Below are 25,988 nucleotides of genomic sequence, written 5' to 3'. Positions count from 1 at the left end.
GTGTCAGTGCTGTAGCCCAGTGTTATACGGTGTGGGTTCTGTGCTGTCTCAGTGCTGTAGCCCAGTGTTATACGGTGTGGGTTCTGTCCTGTGTCATTGCTGTATCACTGAGATGATTCAGTCGCGTCGAGTTTCAGGCGTACCCTTGTCCCTATCATGCCTCCAGTCTGTGGTACTTCTGGTCTGCTTTGTTATGAAGTGCGATGTGAGCAATTTGCAGAAAGGTTTACCTGTTTTTATATATTAATATCTTTTTAATTTTCCCTTGCAACAAGGTTTCTTTTAACAACTTATCTTCTGTACAGCTGATGGAGTTGTTTAATCTCCAGGGGTTTGTCTGGATTGCAATCAGTTAGTGTGTTAAACGCACTGTTTGATATAAACAGGCTCATTCAAACGTGAAGGATTCTCCTGAATGAGTTAGTAAGGCATGCAGCTCAAAACAAAAAGACATTACATGAACAACATAAAAGGGATGAGTAATTCACTGAACTGAGAGGCAACAAAGAGAGCTGGGGAAAGTGAAGGCTGGGACAGTGTTCGTCTTGCTGACAGGATAGTGTCTGAGCTCCAGTTTCAGCTCCCCTACGACCAGGCACTGAGTCCTCACACATCAGGCATCGCAGCCTCCACTGTCAAGAGAAGTGAGCCTCCCGTGACTCTGTCCTGGTCTCCGCTGGGATTCCGGAATGTTCTGGTGTGACAGCTTCCTGGAGGCTACACCTGCTGGTAGGTCAGGATTTGCTTCACTCTCCGTCACTGTGTCACTGACATCACTCTCTGGAATAAGGTGCAATGGGGCTGGAATGAAAAGGAAACTGGTGACTGCAGCTGAACAACAAAGGAGACCAATAAAGAGACATCAGCCAATGATCCCAGAAAATGACACAATCCCAATGCAGCCTTTTATCTCAAATCCTGGTCAGGCCCTGTCATTGTGGAGATGACCTTCATGTCATTGTCCTGCACTCTCCCTGGGTACAGGGCTCTCTCCGGGACTAGGGAGCTAACCACATGGAGACAAACATTGAAACATACAGTGACATACTACAGAAGAGGTCCTTCAGCCCATCACACTCTTCCCATCAGAATCTCACACAATCTCTACTCCTCCCACTTCCCCCACCTGGCCTTTAGTCTTGTACGTTACAACATTTCAGTGGCTCATCCAGGGACCTTGTCAAGGTTGTGATGTTTCCTTCCTCAACTCCCTTCCCAGGGACTACGTTCCAGACCCTCCACCATCTCCTGAAGGCCCCCTCTGAACCTCCCACCTTTTCCTCTAAACTCATGCCCGTTGTTAATGACGCCTTGGCCCAGGGAATCAGCTGCTTCCTCCTCACCCTGTGCTCAGGAAAGCATGTTCCTCACTCCAGTCAAACCAACAACCCCCATCCCCTCTCAGAGGGGACCACTCCCACACCCACACTCCACCCCACCCTTGGAAAAGGGTCTACCCTCTTCCTATAGTTTATTCTCATATGAGGTGGAAGAGACGGACAGAGGGGGAGAGAAAGTGAGTGATGGGGTGACAGTGTGAGGGGACACAATGTGAGGGAGAGTGAGTGAGAGAGAGGGAGTGGGTGAGGGTGTAGAACATAGAACATAGAAGGATACAGCGCAGTACAGGCCCTTCGGCCCTCGATGTTGTGCCGATCCAAGCCCACCTAACCTACACTATCCTCCATATACCTATCCAATGCCCGTTTAAATACCCATAAAGAGGGAGAGTCCACCACTGCTACTGGCAGGGCATTCCATGAACTTACGACTCGCTGAGTGAAGAACCTACCCCTAACATCAGTCCTATATCTACCCCCCCTTAATTTAAAGCTATGCCCCCTTGTAATAGCTGACTCCATACGTGGAAAAAGGTTCTCACTGTCAACCCTATCTAACCCCCTAATCATCTTGTACACCTCTATCAAGTCACCTCTAAACCTTCCTTTCTCCAATGAAAACAAGCCCAAGTGCCTCAGCCTTTCCTCATAGGATCTTCCTACCATACCAGGCAACATCCTGGTAAACCTCCTCTGCACCCGTTCCAGTGCCTCCACATCCTTCCTATAGTATGGCGACCAAAACTGCACACAATACTCCAGATGCAGCCGCACCAGAGTCTTATACAACTGCAGCATGACCTCAGGACTCCGGAACTCAATTCCTCTACCAATAAAAGCCAGTACGCCATATGCCTTCTTCACCGCACTATTTACCTGGGTGGCAACTTTCAGAGATCTGTGTACATGGACACCAAGATCCTTCTGCTCTTCCACACTACCAAGTAGTCTACCATTAGCCCAATAATCCATCTTTTTGTTACTCTTACCAAAGTGAATCACCTCACACTTAGCTACATTGAACTCCATTTGCCACCTTTCTGCCCAGCTCTGCAGCTTCTCTATATCCCACTGTAACCTGCCACATCCTTCCTCACTGTCTACAACTCCTCCGACTTTCGTATCATCCGCAAACTTGCTCACCTAACCTTCTAACCCTTCCTCCAGGTCATTTATAAAAATGACAACAGCAATGGTCCCAAAACAGATCCTTGCGGAACACCGCTAGTGACGGCACTCCAAGATGAACCTTTGCCATCAACTAATACCCTCTGTCTTCTTCCAGAGAGCCAATTCCTAATCCAAACCTCCAACTCACCCTCAATGCCATATCTCTGTATTTTCTGCAGTAGCCTACCATGGGGGACCTTATCAAACGCCTTACTAAAATCCATATATACCACATCTACCGCTTTCCCCTCATCTACCTCCTTAGTCACCTTCTCAAAGAATTCAATAAGGTTTGTGAGGCACGACCTGCCCTTCACAAAACCATGCTGACTATCCTTGATCACATTATTCTTATCCAGATGTGCATAAATCCTATCCCTTACAATTCTCTCTAAGACTTTGTGCACAACAGAAGTGAGACTCACTGGCCTATAGTTACTAGGATTATCCCTACTCCCCTTCTTGAACAAGGGAACCACATTTGCTAGCCTCCAGTCCTCTGGCACTACTCCTGTAGACAAAGAGGACACAAAAATCAAGGCCAATGGCTCTGTAATCTCCTCCCTTGCTTCCCAGAGAATCCTAGGATAAATGCCATCAGGCCCAGGGGACTTATCTATTTTCACCCTTGCCAGAATTTCCAACACCTCTTCTCTACATATCTCAAAGCCATCCATTCTACTTATTCGTGCCTCAGTATTCATATTGGCAACAATGTCCTGTTCCTGAGTGAATACTGACGAAAAGTATTCATTCAGTGCCTCCCCAATCTCTTCAGCCTCCACACGCAACTTCCCATTACTATCCTTGATTGGACCTATTCCTACCCTAGTCATTCTTTTATTCCTAACATACCTATAGAAAGCCTTAGGGTTTTCCCTAATCCTACCAACTAAGGACCTTTCATGTCCCCTCCTTGCTGCTCTTAGCTCTCTCTTCAGGTCCTTCCGGGCTACCTTATAACTCTCAATCGCCCCTATTGAACCTTCACGCCTCATCTTTACAAAGGCCGCCCTCTTCCATTTAACAAGGGATTCCAATTCCTTATTAAACCACGGCTCCCTCACACGACCCTTTCCTCCCTGCCTGATAGGTACGTACTTATCAAGGACATTCAATAGTTGCTCCTTGAACAAGTTCCACATATCAATTGCGCCCTTCCCTTGAAGCCTACTTTTCCAATCCACACATCCTAAGTCATGCCTCAACGCATCATAATTTCCCTGCCCCCAGCTATAACTCTTGCCCTGTAGTACACACTTATCCCTCTCCATCACTAGAGTAAAAATCACCGAATTGTGGTCACTGTCCCCAAAGTGCTCACCTATCTCTAGTTCTAATACCTGGCCTGGTTTGTTACCCAGAACCAAATCCAGTATGGCCTCACCTCTTGTTGGCCTGTCTACATATTGTGTCAGGAAACTCTCCTGCACACATTGCACAAACACCGACCCATCTAACGAACTTGAGCTATAGCTTTCCCAGTCAATATCAGGAGGGGGAGGGAAAGAGAGGGAGTGAGTGGGTGAGGGTGTGAGGAGGGAGAGCGGGGGTGAGGGTGAGGGAGAGTGTGGGTGAAGGTGTGAGGGTGAGGGAGAGTGTGGGTGAAGGTGAATGAGGGAGTAGAGAGGGGGACAGAGGGTAACTGTGGGTGGGAGGGAGAGAGCCAGTGAGGGGAAGGGAAGGGAGAGTGAGGGTGGGTGTAGACAGTGTGTGAGGGGGAATAGGGACATTGAGTGAGATTAGTGTGGGATTGAGGGAGTACTGTCGTGGGTCAGGAGTAGGTTTTCTCTCACTTACCTCCTGTGAAGCGGCTGCATTGTGGGCAGCCGGAAGGAATCTCGATGTGAGCACCATCAGTTTGTGTCCACAGAGAGATGTCAGCCAGAGTGGGGCCGAGGTCAGTAACTACAGGCTGGTTTCTTCAGAAGGCTGTTTGGGAGCTGTCCTGGTTTACATAAGGAGTCTGAATTCACTCAGATTTGAATGGTCATGAAAACAGTCAGTGCAGTGGAGACACATGGTGTAAGGGAAGAGTTGGCTGGAGTTTTCCAGGAACAGACTGGAACACCCAAGTCTCAGGATGGTTCAATAAATTTGAAAGGCGGCACCTTGTTAATATTTGGTTTCTTTTCAAACAGCATCAAAGTCTTTGTTATAGTTCAATGGAAGAGAAGCTCTTAATACTTGCAGCATATTTGTTTTAAAATAGAAAGCGAGATATCTGGGCACGCTGTGGGTCAGTGCATTCACCAAGAAAGTTACAAGGTTTGGATATTGAACTCCTCCCCACTGACAGAGTAAGATGAGGATATGGCAGCAGTGGTGTCAGGTTTGATCCCCTGCTCCACAAAGAGCAACAAAATCGGCCCCGTCAGGAAACAGAGATTAATCAGATCTCGATAAATAGTCTCTTTTGGTTCCAAACATATACATTCCATTGGATTAACTTCAAATCACTAGATTATTTAAAACTCAGAGGGACCGAGGTGATGGAAAATTAAAACAAATTTCTCTCCTATATTTTTATCAGAATAATGGTGTCCGTTGCTGTCCTTTACAGAGACTATGGTTTTGGTTACTTGCTAGTTGTGGAGCAGGGTGAGGGGGAAGGGGGCCTGGGGACAGTGGTCTTGCTACATCATTGATACTTGTAGAAGCTGCGTCTGGGTAAACACGGAGCTCTCGTCTGGGTTAGGGAGTGGCCGAGAGCTCATTGACATGGTCACCATCTCCCGCCCTCCAGGAACAGCGGAGGCCAATCTGCGGCCGTAACTGGACGACGTGTATGAGGATGATGAGAAGGACATAGAATAACCAGATCCTGACGCATCAAAGCTTCCTCGTCTGGAGCCTGTTCTAGAACCAGTTCTTGAACCTGATCGAGAACCTGCGGATGAGCCAGCTCCGCTGACGTTGTAGGGACTATAGAAACCTTTGGTCGATTGTGATGATGCTTCAAGCAAACGCAAGCCTGTCCCTTCTTCAATCATTGATCGGTCCATTGCATCCTTGTAGGAAATCTTCAGCTTGGTTTTGGGACAGGTTATATATTTTGTATGAGCTCCAACATCCCTCAGTTTCTGGGCAGTGCGGGCATCGATGGTGCCTTTTTGTAAAGCTTCATCCAGAGAGACTCGCCCAGTGACATCAGGTTCAATCAGTCCACCAGTCAGATACTGTACCTCCAAGAATCTCTGGCCTGCTTCGTAATATAACCAGCCTTTCTTCAAGGCCTGAGCAGCGGACATTTTTGTCTTGGTTCTTGGATCTTCAAATCCATTGAATGCTTTCTGAGCCAGGTTGATTCTGTCCACCATGATCTTATCTACAAGGGAGTGAGCAACAGCATCGGTGACTGAATACTTCTCTCCTGTAGTGGGATCAATGATTCCACCTGTACAGGCCTGGGCCTCCAGTAACCTCTGACCACTGATGTTGTCCACCAAGTTACGATGCATGGCTTCTGTGATGGAGACTTTCTCAAGAGTATCTGTGTCCAAGATGCCAGCAACTGGACACGTCTCCTCCACTGGATCATTCCATGTAACCATGTGACTTCTCATGGGACTTGCTTGTTGGCTTGTGTACGAAGATGAGGAGCCAACTGAGGAAGTCCTTGATCGGAACCCACTCATGTTTCCTGACAACATATCAGCAAATTCTGTGATGGATAACGCTCCAGAGCGATACAGGTCTAAAGAACCCTGATCAATCAGCCCTTTGGACAGTGCATCATCGATATCGTACTGTCTTCCTGATCGTCTGTCAGTGATGACTGACTTCACCACACCATCTGATGAAGAGATTGTCACCTCCTCCCATTCACATTCCTGTTCAGACAGCTCTGTGTAAGTCTGATGATCAATGAGTCCTTTACGATAAGCCTCGTAAACAGACATCTCTTTGCCAGTTTCAGGATCCACAATGACCACTCGCCGTTTGCGAACAGATGACTTGGATGAAGTCTTCCTTTCTCTCTTCTTATCTTTCAGAATGAGTAAACAGAGGCCAGTATCAGAATCGACCACACAACGCTCCTTCAGCTGCAGGTAGGTGAGGTTTTCCTCAGTGTTTGGATCGAAGAAGCCCTTTGTGTCGTCACCTGGGTCTGACAGGATCTTGTTCATCTCTTCATCAAACAGGCCTCGTTTGTAGGCCACCTCAACAGGCAGGCGATGACTGTACTCTGGGTCAATGATCCCACCCGTAGCAATCTGCGATTCCAATAAACGAATCCCGTGATCTTTCAGAATCAGACTTTTCTGCATGGCTTGAAACAGAGACAGCAGTTCACCTGAGTAAGGATCTCTGTAACCAGTAACTGCTCTCTCAGCCGAGAGAAGTTTATCCTTAAACTCTGGACCCACCACTCCCATTTTCACAGCATCACTCACAGTTAACTTTAAATTTTTAATGGGATCAATCATGTAACCAGTTGCTGCTTGAGCCTCCAACAACTCAAAGGCTGTTCCAGGTCGAATCATACCTTTCTTCATGGCTTGGTAAATGGTTAATCGCTCTTTGGTAGCTTCAACAAACACTCCTGAAATACAACTGGTACCTTCCAAGTATTTCTTGATGCTGTCACTGACTTGTTCCACAGTGATTTCACCTTCCAGTAACTGTGCAGCATCAGAACTTGTGATGATATCTGATGCAACAAGTTGCTCCATTGTGATCTGTTTACGGAGACCTTTAAAGACCAACCTCTTCCTGTCCGTCAGAGTCAGCAGGCGTTGGCCTGAATTTTCATCGACCCTGCACCGCTTCAGCAGCTGAGTGTAACTCATGGGCTCTTCAGTGCTGGGGTCACAAAAGCCTTGGGGCCCCTCTGTGGGATCTGTCAGCAGGCTGTATGTCTCACGGTCAAGATAGCCACGCTGGTAGGCCGTTTCCAGAGGAAGGTGGTAGCTGTATTCTGGGTCAATAATGCCACCTGTGACTAACTGGGCATCCAGTAGCCTCAGTACATACTCCTTCGCAATAAGGCCTTTCTTCATGGCTTGGAAAAGTGAGATGGTCTTCCCAGTATAAGGGTCTCGGTAGCCAGTGACTGCTCGTTCAGCTGAAAGCAGTCTGTCGTGGAGCTCAGGACCCACGAGACCTTCTCTCACTGCCTCATCTACAGACAGCCTCTTATTCTTCACCGGGTCCAACATGAAGCCAGTGGCAGCCTGCGCTTCCAACAGAGCATCAGTTATCTCAGGTTTCACCAAACCCTTCTTCATTGCTTGGTATAATGTTAACACTTCCTTCCCAGCACATTTATAAATCCCACTTATAGCTCCTGTTCCAAACAGGTACTTCCTGACTGACTCCATCTCACAGACTTGCTGCACAGTTAATCGCTTGTCCTTCAGCATATTCAGTGTTTCCAGGTCAATAATTTTGGAGGAATAAAGCTGATCAGCTGTGATCTTACCCCTGAAAGTATTAAACGTAATCATTTCATAGCCTCTGCGAATTTCCACCTGCTGAATAATCTCAATAATTACCACAACCAAACGCTCACGTGTAATCTTTCCTGAACGATAGTCTCTTGTTAACTTGAGCCGCTCTTTCTCAGTAAGTAACTCAGAGTTCAGGATCTCCCAAATGGACATGGATTTCCCACCAAGTGTGCCTTCAGGAAGTTCCACTGTTGTGTTCTCAAATACCTCCCTTGTTTCAACCTCACTGTGCACCATACTTTCAACCACCTGGGTTATCTGGCTGTCCTTTATTGGGATGAGGTATAGTCCTGTCTCTGGATCTGTTATGCACCTCTCCTTTAGCTGCTGATAGGTGAGGTCTTCATCAGTGTTAGGGTCCAGAAACCCTTTGGTGTCATCCGCAGCATCAGACAGAATCTTGTTCATCTCCGCATCAAACATTCCTCGTTGGTAGGCCACATCGACAGGCAGTCGGTGACTGTTCACAGGGTCAATGATGCCTCCTGTGGCAATCTGTGCCTCAAGGAGACGGATCCCATTACCCTTCGACACAAGCTCCTTCGTGATCGCTTCAAATAAGGAGATTTTGCGGCCAGTGTAAGGGTCAGTGTACCCAGTCACAGCTTTCTCTGCTGACAGAAGTTTCTCGTGGAGCTCTGGACCTACCAGACCTTCTTTAACTGCCTCATCGACAGTGAGGGTTCGATTCTTCACAGGGTCAACAATAAATCCTGAACCTGCCTGAGCTTCCAGCAAGGCCTCTGCTGTGCTTGGACTCAACATATTCTTCTTCATTGCTTCATAAAAGCTCATCTTTGTCTTTGTTGGTTCAATAAACACTCCAGCGATACTGTCTGACCCTTGAAGGTACCTCTTCACTGAATCCAGCTTGCCAACATCTTCTGGTGTTGCTTTTCCCTTCTGAAGCCCATCAAATGTCTTCTTGTCAATGATCTTCGATTCGAGTAACTCACTGGCAGGAACCTTGTCTCTCAGACCATCTAATGTTATTTGTGACTTTTTCTTCACTTCAGTTTCCTCAATGATTGTAACAACAATTGTAATGATCTTTTCCACGGTGACCTTTCCCGATCTGTACTGTCGGATAAGGTCCCGACGTTGTTCCTCAGTGAAATACTCGGAGTGTATCAATTCCCAGATGGTGACCGTTTTGCCAGAGAATTTTCCAGATGGGACAGACACTGCAGCATTTCGGAAAACCTCTTTAGTCACCTCCTCAGGGTGAACATCCACACGTTTAGTTGCCTCTTCTGTCAATGGTAACAGAAGAAGTGATGTCTCAGGATCGGTTTGACATTTCTCCCTCAGCTGTTGGTACGTGACACGTTCATCTGTGTTTGGTTCAGTGAAGCCTTTAATGTCATCGCTAGACGTGGACAACTTTTTACTCATCTCCTCATCCAACATGCCCCTCTTGTAGGCCACCTCGAAGGGTAGACGATGGCTGGTCACAGGGTCAATGATACCACCACATGCCAACTGGGCATCCAAGAGAGGCACACCATGTTTCTTGGGTATGAGGTCCTTCTGCATTGCCTCAAATAAGGAGATCTTGCGGCCAGTGTAAGGGTCAGTGTACCCAGTCACAGCTTTCTCTGCTGACAGCAGTTTCTCGTGGAGCTCTGGGCCTACCAGACCTTCTTTAACTGCCTCATCGACAGTGAGGGTTCGATTCTTCACAGGGTCAACAATAAATCCTGAACCTGCCTGAGCTTCCAGCAAGGCCTCTGCTGTGCTTGGACTCAACATATTCTTCTTCATTGCTTCATAAAAGCTCATCTTTGTCTTTGTTGGTTCAATAAACACTCCAGCGATACTGTCTGACCCTTGAAGGTACCTCTTCACTGAATCCAGCTTGCCAACATCTTCTGGTGTTGCTTTTCCCTTCTGAAGCCCATCAAATGTCTTCTTGTCAATGATCTTCGATTCGAGTAACTCACTGGCAGGAACCTTGTCTCTCAAACCATCAAACAGAAGCTGTGGTTTCTTCTTTGCTTCTTTCTCCTCAATCACCGTGATGACAATTCTGATGATCTTCTCAACTGTGACCTTTCCTGATCGGTATTGTCGAATCAAATCCCTCCTTTGTTCCTCAGTGAAATACTCAGAATTAATCAGCTCCCAGATGGTGACTGTTTTCCCAGTGAAAGTACCAGCAGGAACAGAGACTGTTGTCTTTTTAAAAGTATCTTTTGTCTGTTCCTCATCATAAGCTGGTTTCAAGGCAATAGCTTTCTCACTCAAAGGCAGCAGGTAAACCCCAGTTGTATCATCCTTTATGCATCTGTCTTTCAGCTCTTGGTAAGTGAGGGTCTCCTCTGTGTTTGGATCATAAAATCCTTTATTGTCATCACTGGAAGTAGACAACATGCGAGTCATCTCCTCATCCAACATTCCCCTCTTGTAGGCCACTTCGATGGGTAGACGATGGCTGGTCACAGGGTCAATGATACCACCAGATGCCATCTGGGCATCCAAGAGGCGTAACCCATGTTCCTTGTGAAGAAGGTTCTTCGTGATCGCTTCAAATAAGGAGATTTTGCGGCCAGTGTAAGGGTCAGTGTACCCAGTCACAGCTTTCTCTGCTGACAGAAGTTTCTCGTGGAGCTCTGGGCCTACCAGACCTTCTTTAACTGCCTCATCGACAGTGAGGGTTCGATTCTTCACAGGGTCAACAATAAATCCTGAACCTGCCTGAGCTTCCAGCAAGGCCTCTGCTGTGCTTGGACTCAACATATTCTTCTTCATTGCTTCATAAAAGCTCATCTTTGTCTTTGTTGGTTCAATAAACACTCCAGCGATACTGTCTGACCCCTGAAGGTACCTCTTCACTGAATCCAACTTGCCAACATCTTCTGGTGTTGCTTTTCCCTTCTGAAGCCCATCAAATGTCTTCTTGTCAATGATCTTCGATTCGAGTAACTCACTGGCAGGAACCTTGTCTCTCAGACCATCAAAGTGAGGCTGCTTTTTAGCTTCACTCTCACCAATGATTGTAACAACAATTGTAATGATCTTTTCCACGGTGACCTTTCCCGATCTGTACTGTCGGATAAGGTCCCGACGTTGTTCCTCAGTGAAATACTCGGAGTGTATCAATTCCCAGATGGTGACCGTTTTGCCAGAGAATTTTCCAGATGGGACAGACACTGCAGCATTTCGGAAAACCTCTTTAGTCACCTCCTCAGGGTGAACATCCACACGTTTAGTTGCCTCTTCTGTCAATGGTAACAGAAGAAGTGATGTCTCAGGATCGGTTTGACATTTCTCCCTCAGCTGTTGGTACGTGACACGTTCATCTGTGTTTGGTTCAGTGAAGCCTTTAATGTCATCGCTAGACGTGGACAACTTTTTACTCATCTCCTCATCCAACATGCCCCTCTTGTAGGCCACCTCGAAGGGTAGACGATGGCTGGTCACAGGGTCAATGATACCACCACATGCCAACTGGGCATCCAAGAGAGGCACGCCATGTTTCTTGGGTATGAGGTCCTTCTGCATTGCCTCAAATAAGGAGATTTTGCGGCCAGTGTAAGGGTCAGTGTACCCAGTCACAGCTTTCTCTGCTGACAGCAGTTTCTCGTGGAGCTCTGGGCCTACCAGACCTTCTTTAACTGCCTCATCGACAGTGAGGGTTCGATTCTTCACAGGGTCAACAATAAATCCTGAACCTGCCTGAGCTTCCAGCAAGGCCTCTGCTGTGCTTGGACTCAACATGTTCTTCTTCATTGCTTCATAAAAGCTCATCTTTGTCTTTGTTGGTTCAATAAACACTCCAGCGATACTGTCTGACCCTTGAAGGTACCTCTTCACTGAATCCAACTTGCCAACATCTTCTGGTGTTGCTTTTCCCTTCTGAAGCCCATCAAATGTCTTCTTGTCAATGATCTTCGATTCGAGTAACTCACTGGCAGGAACCTTGTCTCTCAAACCATCAAATAGAAGCTGTGGTTTCTTCTTTGCTTCTTTCTCCTCAATCACCGTGATGACAATTCTGATGATCTTCTCAACTGTGACCTTTCCTGATCGGTATTGTCGAATCAAATCCCTCCTTTGTTCCTCAGTGAAATACTCAGAATTAATCAGCTCCCAGATGGTGACTGTTTTCCCAGTGAAAGTACCAGCAGGAACAGAGACTGTTGTCTTTTTAAAAGTATCTTTTGTCTGTTCCTCATCATAAGCTGGTTTCAAGGCAATAGCTTTCTCACTCAAAGGCAGCAGGTAAACCCCAGTTGTATCATCCTTTATGCATCTGTCTTTCAGCTCTTGGTAAGTGAGGGTCTCCTCTGTGTTTGGATCATAAAATCCTTTATTGTCATCACTGGAAGTAGACAACATGCGAGTCATCTCCTCATCCAACATTCCCCGCTTGTAGGCGACCTCGATGGGTAGACGATGGCTGGTCACAGGGTCAATGATACCACCACATGCCAACTGGGCATCCAAGAGGCGTAACCCATGTTCCTTGTGAAGAAGGTTCTTCGTGATCGCTTCAAATAAGGAGATTTTGCGGCCAGTGTAAGGGTCAGTGTACCCAGTCACAGCTTTCTCTGCTGACAGAAGTTTCTCGTGGAGCTCTGGGCCTACCAGACCTTCTTTAACTGCCTCATCGACAGTGAGGGTTCGATTCTTCACAGGGTCAACAATAAATCCTGAACCTGCCTGAGCTTCCAGCAAGGCCTCTGCTGTGCTTGGACTCAACATATTCTTCTTCATTGCTTCATAAAAGCTCATCTTTGTCTTTGTTGGTTCAATAAACACTCCAGCGATACTGTCTGACCCCTGAAGGTACCTCTTCACTGAATCCAACTTGCCAACATCTTCTGGTGTTGCTTTTCCCTTCTGAAGCCCATCAAATGTCTTCTTGTCAATGATCTTCGATTCGAGTAACTCACTGGCAGGAACCTTGTCTCTCAGACCATCAAAGTGAGGCTGCTTTTTAGCTTCACTCTCACCAATGATTGTAACAACAATTGTAATGATCTTTTCCACGGTGACCTTTCCCGATCTGTACTGTCGGATAAGGTCCCGACGTTGTTCCTCAGTGAAATACTCGGAGTGTATCAATTCCCAGATGGTGACCGTTTTGCCAGAGAATTTTCCAGATGGGACAGACACTGCAGCATTTCGGAAAACCTCTTTAGTCACCTCCTCAGGGTGAACATCCACACGTTTAGTTGCCTCTTCTGTCAATGGTAACAGAAGAAGTGATGTCTCAGGATCGGTTTGACATTTCTCCCTCAGCTGTTGGTACGTGACACGTTCATCTGTGTTTGGTTCAGTGAAGCCTTTAATGTCATCGCTAGACGTGGACAACTTTTTACTCATCTCCTCATCCAACATGCCCCTCTTGTAGGCCACCTCGAAGGGTAGACGATGGCTGGTCACAGGGTCAATGATACCACCACATGCCAACTGGGCATCCAAGAGAGGCACACCATGTTTCTTGGGTATGAGGTCCTTCTGCATTGCCTCAAATAAGGAGATCTTGCGGCCAGTGTAAGGGTCAGTGTACCCAGTCACAGCTTTCTCTGCTGACAGCAGTTTCTCGTGGAGCTCTGGGCCTACCAGACCTTCTTTAACTGCCTCATCGACAGTGAGGGTTCGATTCTTCACAGGGTCAACAATAAATCCTGAACCTGCCTGAGCTTCCAGCAAGGCCTCTGCTGTGCTTGGACTCAACATATTCTTCTTCATTGCTTCATAAAAGCTCATCTTTGTCTTTGTTGGTTCAATAAACACTCCAGCGATACTGTCTGACCCTTGAAGGTACCTCTTCACTGAATCCAGCTTGCCAACATCTTCTGGTGTTGCTTTTCCCTTCTGAAGCCCATCAAATGTCTTCTTGTCAATGATCTTCGATTCGAGTAACTCACTGGCAGGAACCTTGTCTCTCAAACCATCAAACAGAAGCTGTGGTTTCTTCTTTGCTTCTTTCTCCTCAATCACCGTGATGACAATTCTGATGATCTTCTCAACTGTGACCTTTCCTGATCGGTATTGTCGAATCAAATCCCTCCTTTGTTCCTCAGTGAAATACTCAGAATTAATCAGCTCCCAGATGGTGACTGTTTTCCCAGTGAAAGTACCAGCAGGAACAGAGACTGTTGTCTTTTTAAAAGTATCTTTTGTCTGTTCCTCATCATAAGCTGGTTTCAAGGCAATAGCTTTCTCACTCAAAGGCAGCAGGTAAACCCCAGTTGTATCATCCTTTATGCATCTGTCTTTCAGCTCTTGGTAAGTGAGGGTCTCCTCTGTGTTTGGATCATAAAATCCTTTATTGTCATCACTGGAAGTAGACAACATGCGAGTCATCTCCTCATCCAACATTCCCCTCTTGTAGGCCACCTCGATGGGTAGACGATGGCTGGTCACAGGGTCAATGATACCACCAGATGCCATCTGGGCATCCAAGAGGCGTAACGCATGTTCCTTGTGAAGGAAGTTCTTATTGATAGCTTCAAATAAGGAGATTTTGCGGCCAGTGTAAGGGTCAGTGTACCCAGTCACAGCTTTCTCTGCTGACAGCAGTTTCTCGTGGAGCTCTGGACCTACCAGACCTTCTTTAACTGCCTCATCGACAGTGAGGGTTCGATTCTTCACAGGGTCAACAATAAATCCTGAACCTGCCTGAGCTTCCAGCAAGGCCTCTGCTGTGCTTGGACTCAACATATTCTTCTTCATTGCTTCATAAAAGCTCATCTTTGTCTTTGTTGGTTCAACAAACACTCCAGCGATACTGTCTGACCCCTGAAGGTACCTCTTCACTGAATCCAACTTGCCAACATCTTCTGGTGTTGCTTTTCCCTTCTGAAGCCCATCAAATGTCTTCTTGTCAATGATCTTCGATTCGAGTAACTCACTGGCAGGAACCTTGTCTCTCAGACCATCGAAGAGAAGCTGTTTTTTAGCTTCAGTCTCATCAATAATTGTAATGATGTATTTGATGATGCTTTCGATGGTCACTTTTCCCGATCTGTACTGTCGGATAAGGTCCCGACGTTGTTCCTCAGTGAAATATTCGGAGTGTATCAATTCCCAGATGGTGATGGTTTTACCAGAGAATTTTCCGAATGGGACAGACACTGTGGCTGTGCTGAAGATGTCACGTGTTTGTTCTGTTGTATAACCTTCCGTATGTGTCACTGCTTCATCAGTCAATGGTAAGAGACAGAGTCCAGTCTCTGGGTCCAGTTGACACCTGTCCATCAGTTGGAAATAAGTAAGGTACTCTTGGGTATTGGGGTCAAAATACCCTTTGGTTTCATCAGTGTCGCTGTGAAGTGTTTTGCTCATTTTCTCATCAATGATGCCTTGCTTATAGCCCTGCTCCAAGGGTAGACGATGGCTGTTCAAAGGGTCAATGATGCCACCAGTCGCCATCTGAGCTTGCAGTAAACGGATTGCATGGTTTGGACTGATGAGATCTTTCTTCATTGCTTCAAACAGGGAGATGGTGTTTCCCGTGTAGGGATCCCTGTAACCAGTCACCGCCCTCTCTGCAGACAACAGCTTTTCCTGAAGTTCTGGTCCAACCACAGCTTCCTTAATGGCCTCATTGACTGGCAGCTTCTTGTTTTTGATGGGGTCAATGATGAAACCAGAAGCTGCCTGGGCCTCCAGCAGGCTTGTGGCTGTTGTGGGCTTCAATATTCCCTGTTTCATTGCCTGATAGACGCTAAGTTTCTCATTTCTAGGCTCAAGGATGAGACCAGCAATGCAGCTCTTGCCCTGCAGATAAGTCTTCAGGTTTTCTTTTTGGGACAGTTCCTGTACTGTTACCGAACCTTTCTTCAGTTTGTCCAACTGTTTCCTGCTCAAGATGCCAGCCTGCTGTAGACGACCAGCTGTCACTGGCTGACGAAGGCCACTAAAAGTCAGTTTGGTGTCTTCACTTTCTGCAGCAGAGTCTACCATGTCTCTGCCATTGGAAATGGCTTTCACTGGAGTGACTATAACTTGTTGAATTGGAGCCATCTCTTTGATCTTTTTCTGAGCTTCCAGTTGCTCTCTCAGGATCCGATTCTCCTCAGCCAGCTGCTTCTCTTTCTGCTGTCTCTTCTCTTCCATTTCCTGCAATTCCTTTTGTTTATCGTGAACCAAATCCTCTGCCTCCTTTTGCTTTCTCAATGCCTCCTCCATACTGGCCTGAAGCCTGTGTTTCTCATCCTCCAGTTTCTTCATTTGTTCACTTTGGTCGTCCTTCAGGGATTGGGATTTCTTCAATTCATCTTCATAAAGTCGCTCTAACCTCTCCTTTTCCTCTTCAACCATCTTCTCCTTCTTTAGCAGAAGCTCTTTCTCATTGATGAAGGTTTGTTGAAGGATCTGAGTGGTCTCAGCAATTTCCTTCTTCTGCCCTGCTTCCATCTGTAAGATTTAAGTACAGGAAACCAACCGTTACTGACCAAAGACAGTACATAGACTGTTCACACATTGGACCCAATAACCCCGTCCCCATTAACCTGTTACCTAACACAACAATAATCCACATATTACTGCCACCTTACTCACTGATTACTGACAAATGAGGAGGTTTAATAAGTGAGGCAGGGATTAAGGAGGGAGGGGGTTTGGAGTGAAGGTTGGGATAGAGTAAGGGGTAAAGACTGAGGCAAAGGATAGGAATGAAGAAGGAGGGCAATGAGAGACAGGAGTAATGAGTGAGATGAGAGACCATCAATGAAGAAAAAAGTGGGGAATCAAGAGAGGGGTTATGAGCGAGGAGACAAAGCGGCAATTGGATAGGTACATAGGTGCTTAAGCTAGGACAAATGTTCAGCACAACACGGTGGGCCGAAGGGCCTGTTCTGTGCTGTACTGTTCTATGTTCTACGTTCTATGTACAAAGGTGCAATGTTATTGTTACTGGGGACCTGGCTTTAAATTCCACCATGGCAGAGGCAGAATTTTTAAAAAAACCTGGTAAGTGAATATCAAAAGATGGTGTTGATTCTGACAGAAACCCACCTGGTTCACTATGCACTTCAGGGAAGGAAATCTGCCAATCCTCACCTGGTCTGGCCTACATGTGACTCTAGACCTACAGCAACGTGGTTGGCTCTCAGTTGTCCCTCTGAAATGGCCGGGCAAGCCATTCAGTTGTATCAATCGTGACAAAGTCTCAAAGAATTGAAACCGGACGGTTCACCTGGCATCGACCTCAGCACCGGAAAAGACAACGGCAAAACCAGCTGTAACAACCGTGCACAGTCCCCCTCACTAACATCCGGGGTCTAGTGCCAACACTGGGAGAGCTGTCTCACAGCCTAGCCAAGCAACAGCCTGACACAGTCATACTCACGGAATCATACCCTGGGACAGATAATATCCCAGACCCCACCATCCCCATCCCTGGATATGTCCTGTCCCACCGGCAGGACAGACCCAGCAGACAGGGCACCACAGTGGGATACAGTCAGGAGGGAGTTACCCTGGGAGTCCTCAACATTGACTCCGGACCCCAGGAAGTCTCAGTGTTTCAGGTTAAACCTGGGCAAGGAAACCTCCTGCTGATCACCACGTGCCATCCTCCCTCGGCTGATGAATCGTTACTCCTCCATGTTGAACAACACTGTGAGGAAGCACTGAGGGTGGCAAGGTCACATAATTAGAATTAGAATTTATTGTCACAGGTACACACATGAGTACAGTGAAAGGTCTAGAAGGTACCATTTACGGAACCATCTGAAACACAAAGGTATCCAGATACACATTCTTAAATACAAGCTCTTAGGGAAAAAAATATAAAAATTAAAAAATAAGTCCAGCATTACAGACTTTCAAAAGGACAAGCCCATAGTAAAAGAGGGGAAAAGTAAAGAGATAAAAAGTTCAGAAGAATAGTCCTCCCACAATAATATAATAACAAAAGAAAGGCATTTTTGAAAAAGAGAATTTAAGACAAAGTCCATTTCCTGGCTTTGGGATTGAGGAAGCCCACTCTCCACCCCCACTGGAATCTTCACAATGCAGAAGAACAAGCTGCATGAGGTCACAGACAGACTGACCTCAGGGAGACCCAGACTGAGACCCACGTCACTGAAAGGGGTCTACTACCGAGGTCCACCTGCAACAGTAGCTCAGCCGCAGCATTACGGGGATGGAGCTGGTGAGGTCCGAAAGGACATCGCTGTTGGGTCTGCGGCAGGTGGGGAGGGAACCAACCAGAGAGACAAACACACTCGACCTCATCCTCACCAATCTGCCGGCTGCAGATGTATCTGTCCGTGACAGTCTCGGTAAGAGTGACCACCGCACAGTCCTTGTGGAGACAAAGTCCCACCTTCACATCGTGTTGTGTGGCACTATCACTGTGTTAAATGGGTCAGACTTCACACTGATCCAGCAACTTCACACACTCACCCTCACCCTCACCGCACTCACCCTCCACACACTCACCCTCACCGCACTCACCCTCCACACACTCACCCTCACCGCACTCACCCTCACCGCACTCACCCTCCACACACTCACCCTCACCGCACACACCCTCAACGCACTCACTCTCCACACACTCACCCTCACCGCACTCACCCTCCACACACTCACCCTCACCGCACACACCCTCACCGCACCCACCCTCCACACACTCACACACCCTCACCGCACTCACCCTCCACACACTCACCCTCACCGCACACACCCTCAACGCACTCACTCTCCACACACTCACACTCACCGCACACACCCTCACCGCACTCACTCTCCACACACTCACACACCCTCACCGCACTCACTCTCCACACACTCACCCGCCACACACTCACACTCACCCTCACCGCACACACCCTCAACGCACACACCCTCACCGCACTCACCCTCCACACACTCACCCTCACCGCACTCACCCTCCACACACTCACCCGCCACACACTCACACTCACCCTCACCGCACTCACTCTCCACACACTCACCCGCCACACACTCACACTCACCCTCACCCTCACCGCACTCACCCTCACCGCACCCACCCTCCACACACTCTCCCTCACCGCACTCACCCTCCACACACTCACCCTCACCGCACACACCCTCAACGCACTCACTCTCCACACACTCACACTCACCGCACACACCCTCACCGCACTCACTCTCCACACACTCACACACCCTCACCGCACTCACTCTCCACACACTCACCCGCCACACACTCACACTCACCCTCACCGCACACACCCTCAACGCACACACCCTCACCGCACTCACCCTCCACACACTCACCCTCACCGCACTCACTCTCCACACACTCACCCGCCACACACTCACACTCACCCTCACCGCACTCACTCTCCACACACTCACCCGCCACACACTCACACTCACCCTCACCCTCACCGCACTCACCCTCACCGCACCCACCCTCCACACACTCTCCCTCACCGCACTCACCCTCCACACACTCACCCTCACCGCACACACCCTCAACGCACTCACTCTCCACACACTCACACTCACCGCACACACCCTCACCGCACTCACTCTCCACACACTCACACACCCTCACCGCACTCACTCTCCACACACTCACCCGCCACACACTCACACTCACCCTCACCGCACACACCCTCAACGCACACACCCTCACCGCACTCACCCTCCACACACTCACCCTCACCGCACTCACTCTCCACACACTCACCCGCCACACACTCACACTCACCCTCAACGCACACACCCTCACCTCACTCACCCTCCACACACTCACCCTCACCGCACTCACTCTCCACACACGCACCCTCACCGCATTCACCCTCACCGCACTCACCCTCCACACGCTCACCCTCCACACGCTCACCCTCCACACGCTCACCCTCCACACGCTCACCCTCCACACACTCACCCTCCACACACTCACCCTCCACACACTCACCCTCCACCGCACTCACCCTCCACCGCACTCACCTTCCCCGCAATCACCCTCCACACACTCACCCTCCACACACTCACCCTCCACCGCACTCACCTTCCCCGCAATCACCCTCCACACGCTCACCCTCCACACGCTCACCCTCCACGCACTCACCCTCCACGCACTCACCCTCCACGCACTCACCCTCCACGCACTCACCCTCCACGCACTCACCCTCCACACACTCACCCTCCACACACTCACCCTCCACACACTCACCCTCCACACACTCACCCTCCACACACTCACCCTCCACTGCACTCACCTTCCCCGCAATCACCCTCCACACACTCACCCTCCACGCACTCACCCTCCACACACTCACCCTCCACACACTCACCCTCCACTGCACTCACCTTCCCCGCAATCACCCTCCACACACTCACCCTCCACGCACTCACCCTCCACGCACTCACCCTCCACGCACTCACCCTCCACCGCACTCACCTTCCCCGCAATCACCCTCCACACACTCACCCTCCACACACTCACCCTCCACCGCACTCACCCTCCACACACTCACCCTCCACACACTCACCCTCCACCGCACTCACCTTCCCCGCACTCACCTTCCCCGCACTCACCCTCCACACACTCACCATCCACACACTCACCTTCCCCGCAATCACCCTCCACACACTCACCCTCCACCGCACTCACCCTCACCGCACTCACCCTCACCGCACTCACCCTCCACACACTCACCCTCCACCGCACTCACCCTCCACGCACTCACCCTCCACACACTCACCCTCCACCGCACTCACCCTCACCGCACTCACCCTCCACCGCACTCACCCTCCACCGCACTCATCCTCCACCGCACTCACCCTCCACACACTCACCCTCCACCGCACTCACCTTCCCTGCACTCACCCTCCACACACTCACCATCCACACACTCACCTTCCCCGCAATCACCCTCCACACACTCACCCTCCACACACTCACCCTCACCGCACTCACCCTCCACCGCACTCACCCTCCACACACTCACCCTCCACACACTCACCCTCCACACACTCACCCTCCACCGCACTCACCCTCCACACACTCACCCTCCACACACTCACCCTCCACACACTCACCTTCCCCGCAATCACCCTCCACACACTCACCCTCCACACACTCACCCTCCACACACTCACCCTCCACCGCACTCACCATCATCGCACTCACACTCCACACACCCACCCTCACCACACTCACCCTCCACACACTCACCCTCACCGCACTTACCCTCCACACACCCACCCTCACCACACTCACCCTCACCACACTCACCCTCCACACACCCACCCTCACCACACTCACCCTCACCACACTCACCCTCCACACACTCACCCTCACCACACTCACCCTCACCGCAGTCACCCTCCACACACTCACCCTCACCGCAGTCACCCTCCACACACTCACCCTCACCGCACTCTCCCTCACCGCACTCTCCCTCACCGCACTCTCCCTCACCGTACCCACCCTCCACACACTCTCCCGCACCACACTCTCCCTCACCAAGCACCCACCCTCACCGCATTCACCCTCACCCTCCACACACCCACCCTCACCACGGTCACCCTCCACACACTCTCCCTCACCGCACTCTCCCTCACCGCAGTCACCCTCACCGCAGTCACCCTCACCGTACCCACCCTCCACACACTCACCCTCACCGCACCCACCCTCCACACACTCTCCCGCACCACACTCTCCCTCACCGCAGTCACCCTCACCGCAGTCACCCTCACCGCACTCTCCCTCACCGCACCCACCCTCACCGCACCCACCCTCCACACACTCTCCCTCACCGCACTCTCCCTCACCGCACTCTCCCTCACCGCACTCACCCTCACCGTACCCACCCTCCACACACTCTCCCTCACCGCACTCTCCCTCACCGCAGTCACCCTCACCGCAGTCACCCTCACCGTACCCACCCTCCACACACTCTCCCTCACCGCACTCTCCCTCACCGCAGTCACCCTCACCGCACTCACCCTCACCGCACTCACCCTCACCGTACCCACCCTCCACACACTCTCCCTCACCACACTCACCCTCCATACACCCACCCTCACCGCAGTCACCCTCCACACACTCACCCTTACCGCAGTCACCCTCCACACACTCTCCCGCACCACACTCTCCCTCACCAAGCACCCACCCTCACCACACTCACCCTCACCCTCCACACACCCACCCTCACCGCGGTCACCCTCACCGCACTCACCCTCACCGCACTCACCCTCACCCTCCACACACTCTCCCTCACCGCAGTCACCCTCCACACACTCTCCCTCACCGCAGTCACCCTCCACACACTCTCCCGCACCACACTCACCCTCACCACACTCACCCTCACCGCACTCACCCTCACCCTCCACACACTCACCCTCACCACACTCACCCTCACCGCACTCACCCTCACCCTCCACACACTCTCCCTCACCGCACTCACCCTCACCGCACTCACCCTCACCCTCCACACACTCACCCTCACCACACTCACCCTCACCGCACTCACCCTCACCGCACTCATCCTCCACACTTGCCATCCCATTTTGGTTTGTGTCATTCACAGACCTGGTGATAGTACATTCACCTTTCTCACCCTAATCATTCAGGAATATTGTAAATCATTGTAGCCTCAGCACTTATCAGATCGAAGCTCTGCAGTCCTCTCACATCTGGTAGTGAAAGGTGGTGGACAAATAAACAACTCATTGGAGGAGGAGAGTCCACAAATCTCCCCCTCCTCAATGATAGGGGAGCCCAGCACATCGACTGGTGTGCTGCAAGGATCAGTGCTGGGACCGCAGCTTTGTACAATATACATTAATGATATTGATGAAGGTATTAAAAGTAACATTAGCAAATTTGCTGATGATACTAAGCTGGGTGGCAGGGTGAAATGTGAGGAGGATGTTAGGAGATTACAGGGTGACCTGGACAGGTTAGGTGGGCGGCACGGTAGTTAGCACTGCTGCATCACAGTGCCAGAGACCCGGGTTCAATTCCCGCCTCAGGTGACTGACTGTGTGGAGTTTGCACATTCTCCCCGTGTCTGCGTGGGTTTCCTCCGGGTGCTCCGGTTTCCTCCCACAGTCCAAAGATGTGCAGGTCAGGTGAATTGGCCATGTTAAATTGCCCGTAGTGTTAGGTGAAGGGGTAATTGTAGGGGAATGGGTCTGGGTGGGCTGTGCTTTGGCGGGTCGGTGTGGACTTGTTGGGCCGAAGGGCCTGTTTCCACACTGTAAGCAAGTAATCTGGACGGATACATGGCAGATGCAGTTTAATGTGGATAAATGTATGGTTATCCACTTTGGTGGCAAGAACAGGAAGGCAGATTATTATCTAAATGGAGTCAAGTTAGATAAAGGGGCAGTACAAAGAGATCTGGGTGTTCTTGTACACCAGTCAATGAAGGTAAGCATGCAGGTACAGCAGGTAGTGAAGAAGGCTAATAGCATGCTGGCCTTCATAACAAGAGGGATTGAGTATAGAAGCAAAGAGGTGCTTCTGCAGCTGTACAGGGCCCTGGTGAGACCACACCTGGAGTACTGTGTACAGTTCTGGTCTCCAAATTTGAGGAAAGACATTCTGGCTATTGAGGGAGTGCAGCGTAGGTTCACGAGGTCAATTCCTGGAATGGCGGGACTACCTTACGCTGAAAGACTGGAGCGACTGGGCTGTATACCCTTGAGTTTAGAAGACTGAGAGGGGATCTGATTGAGACATATAAGATTATTAAAGGATTGGACACTCTGGAGGCAGGAAACATGTTTCCGCTGATGGGTGAGTGCCGAACCAGAGGACACAGCTTAAAAATACGGGGTAGACCATTTAGGACAGAGATGAGGAGAAACTTCTTCACCCAGAGAGTGGTAGGTGTGTGGAATGCTCTGCCCCAGAGGGCAGTGGAGGCCCAGTCTCTGGATTCATTTAAGAAAGAGTTGGATAGAGCTCTCAAGGATTGTGGAATCAAGGGTTATGGAGATAAGGCAGGAACAGGATACTGATTGAGGATGATCAGCCATGATCATATTGAATGGTGGTGCAGGCTCGAAGGGCAGAATGGCCTACTCCTGCACCTATTGTCTATTGTTTAACAATGTAGAACATTACCAAGGTATGCCATGTACATAAAAAGCTGGAAAAGTGCAGCAGGTCAGGCAGCATCCAAGGAGCAGGAGAATTGACGTTTCGGGCATCAGCATTCCTGAAGAAGGGCTGATGCCCCAAACGTCGATTCTCCTGCTCCTTGGATGCTGCCTGACCTGCTGCGCTTTTCCAGCAACACATTTTCAGCTCTGATCTCCAGCATCTGCAGTCCTCACTTTCTCCATAAAAAGCAGGGCAAGTCCAACCTGACCAATTACCGTCCCATCAGTAAAGTGATAGACGGTGTCAGTAACAGAGCTACCAAGCAGCACCTGCTCAGCAATAACCTGCTCAGTGACGCCCAGTTTGGGTTCCCCCAGGGTCACTCATTCCAGCCTTGGGTCAAACATAGACAGAAGAGCTGGATTCCAGAGGGGAGGGGAGAGGGACAGCCCTTAACATCAAGGGGCCCTGGCAAAACTGGACTCCCTGGGTGTCAGGGGGCAAGCACTCCGATGGTTAGAGTCATACCCGACACAAAGGAAGATGGTTGTGATTGTGGAGGGTCTGTCATCTCAGCTCCAGGACATCTCTGCAGGGGTTCCTCAGGGGAGGCTCCTAGGCCCAACCATCTTCAGCTGCTTCATCAGTGACCTTCCCTCTGTCATAAGGTCAGAGGTGGGGAGGTTCACTGAAGATTGCAAAATGTTCAGCACCATTTGTCACTCCTCAGATACTGAAGCAGTCTATGCTCAAATGCAACAAGATCTGAACAATATCCAGGCTTACACTGAACAATGGTAAGTAATATTTGTGCCACACAAATACCAGGCTATGACCATCTCCAATTAAAGATAATCTAACCACCAGTCCTTGACATTCAATGGTGTTACCATCACTGACTCCCCCACTATCAACATCCTGAGGGTGACCAGTGACCAGACACTCAGTTGGACCCACCACATAAACACAGTGGCTCCAAGAGCAGGTCAGAGGCTGGGAATCCTGCAGCGAGTTACTCCCCTCCTGACTCCCCAAGGCCTGCCCACCATCTACAAGGGAAGGAGAAAGTGAGAAGGAGGGAGTAAGGAGTGAGCGAGGGGGAGGGAGGGGGTTGATGTGATGAGCAAAGAGTGACACCTCAGAAGTGGTCACTAAGATGTGAGCCCTGGGGACAGCATGCACAGGGACTGCACGTTGAGCACAGCCGCAGACAGAGAGTCTTAGCTTGTGTTAAATGATTGAATACTCACTATCCCAACATTGTTCAATCTGCTCAGAGAGAATCGAGGCCTGACCTGGGGGCAACGTCAAACTGAAAGCAGTAACTAGAGAAGCCAGCAGCAACCAGCACTAATCCCACACGAGACAAACTCATCAGCAAAACACACTCCAGTCCAAATACAGTCCACAGCAAACTCACAGTCAGGGTGGTCTGGGGCAATGGTCAGTGTGGTCTGGGGTGATGGTCAGGGTGGTCTGGGAGGTGATGGTCAGTGAGGTCTGGGAGGTGATGGTCAGTGATGGTCAGTGTGGTCTGGGAGGTGATGGTCAGTGTGGTCTGGGGTGATGGTCAGGGTGGTCTGGGAGTGATGGTCAGTGTGGTCTGGGGTGATGGTCAGTGTGGTCTGGAGGTGATGGTCAGTGTGGTCTGGAGGTGATGGTCAGTGTGGTCTGGGAGTGATGGTCAGTGTGGTCTGGGAGTGATGGTCAGTGAGGTCTGGGGTGATGGTCAGTGTGGTCTGGGAGTGATGGTCAGTGTGGTCTGGGAGTGATGGTCAGTGAGGTCTGGGGTGATGGTCAGTGTGGTCTGGGAGTGATGGTCAGTGAGGTCTGGGGTGATGGTCAGTGTGGTCTGGGAGTGATGGTCAGTGTGGTCTGGGAGTGATGGTCAGTGAGGTCTGGGGTGATGGTCAGTGTGGTCTGGGGTGATGGTCAGTGTGGTCTGGGAGTGATGGTCAGTGAGGTCTGGGGTGATGGTCAGTGTGGTCTGGGAGTGATGGTCAGTGT

At 49.9% G+C, this 25,988-nt stretch overlaps 1 protein-coding gene across 1 annotated transcript in view; it reads right to left on the bottom strand.

The window, feature by feature from the left end:
* Positions 1 to 231: 231 nt before the first annotated feature.
* The window catches only part of LOC140480941 (plectin-like), an 85,417-nt gene continuing 59,660 nt past the window's right edge, over positions 232 to 25,988 (bottom strand). The window contains 2 exon segments of the mRNA XM_072576554.1: positions 232 to 801; positions 4,311 to 16,336. Of these exon segments, the coding sequence (XP_072432655.1) occupies positions 5,147 to 16,336 (11,190 nt within the window). The 3' untranslated portion in view covers positions 232 to 801; positions 4,311 to 5,146.

This window comes from Chiloscyllium punctatum, chromosome 8 (assembly GCF_047496795.1).
Source record: "Chiloscyllium punctatum isolate Juve2018m chromosome 8, sChiPun1.3, whole genome shotgun sequence".
NCBI classification, from domain to species: Eukaryota; Metazoa; Chordata; class Chondrichthyes; order Orectolobiformes; family Hemiscylliidae; genus Chiloscyllium; species Chiloscyllium punctatum.
The sequence above is the reverse complement of the archived record's forward strand: the minus strand, read 5'-3'. Positions and strand labels throughout refer to the sequence as shown.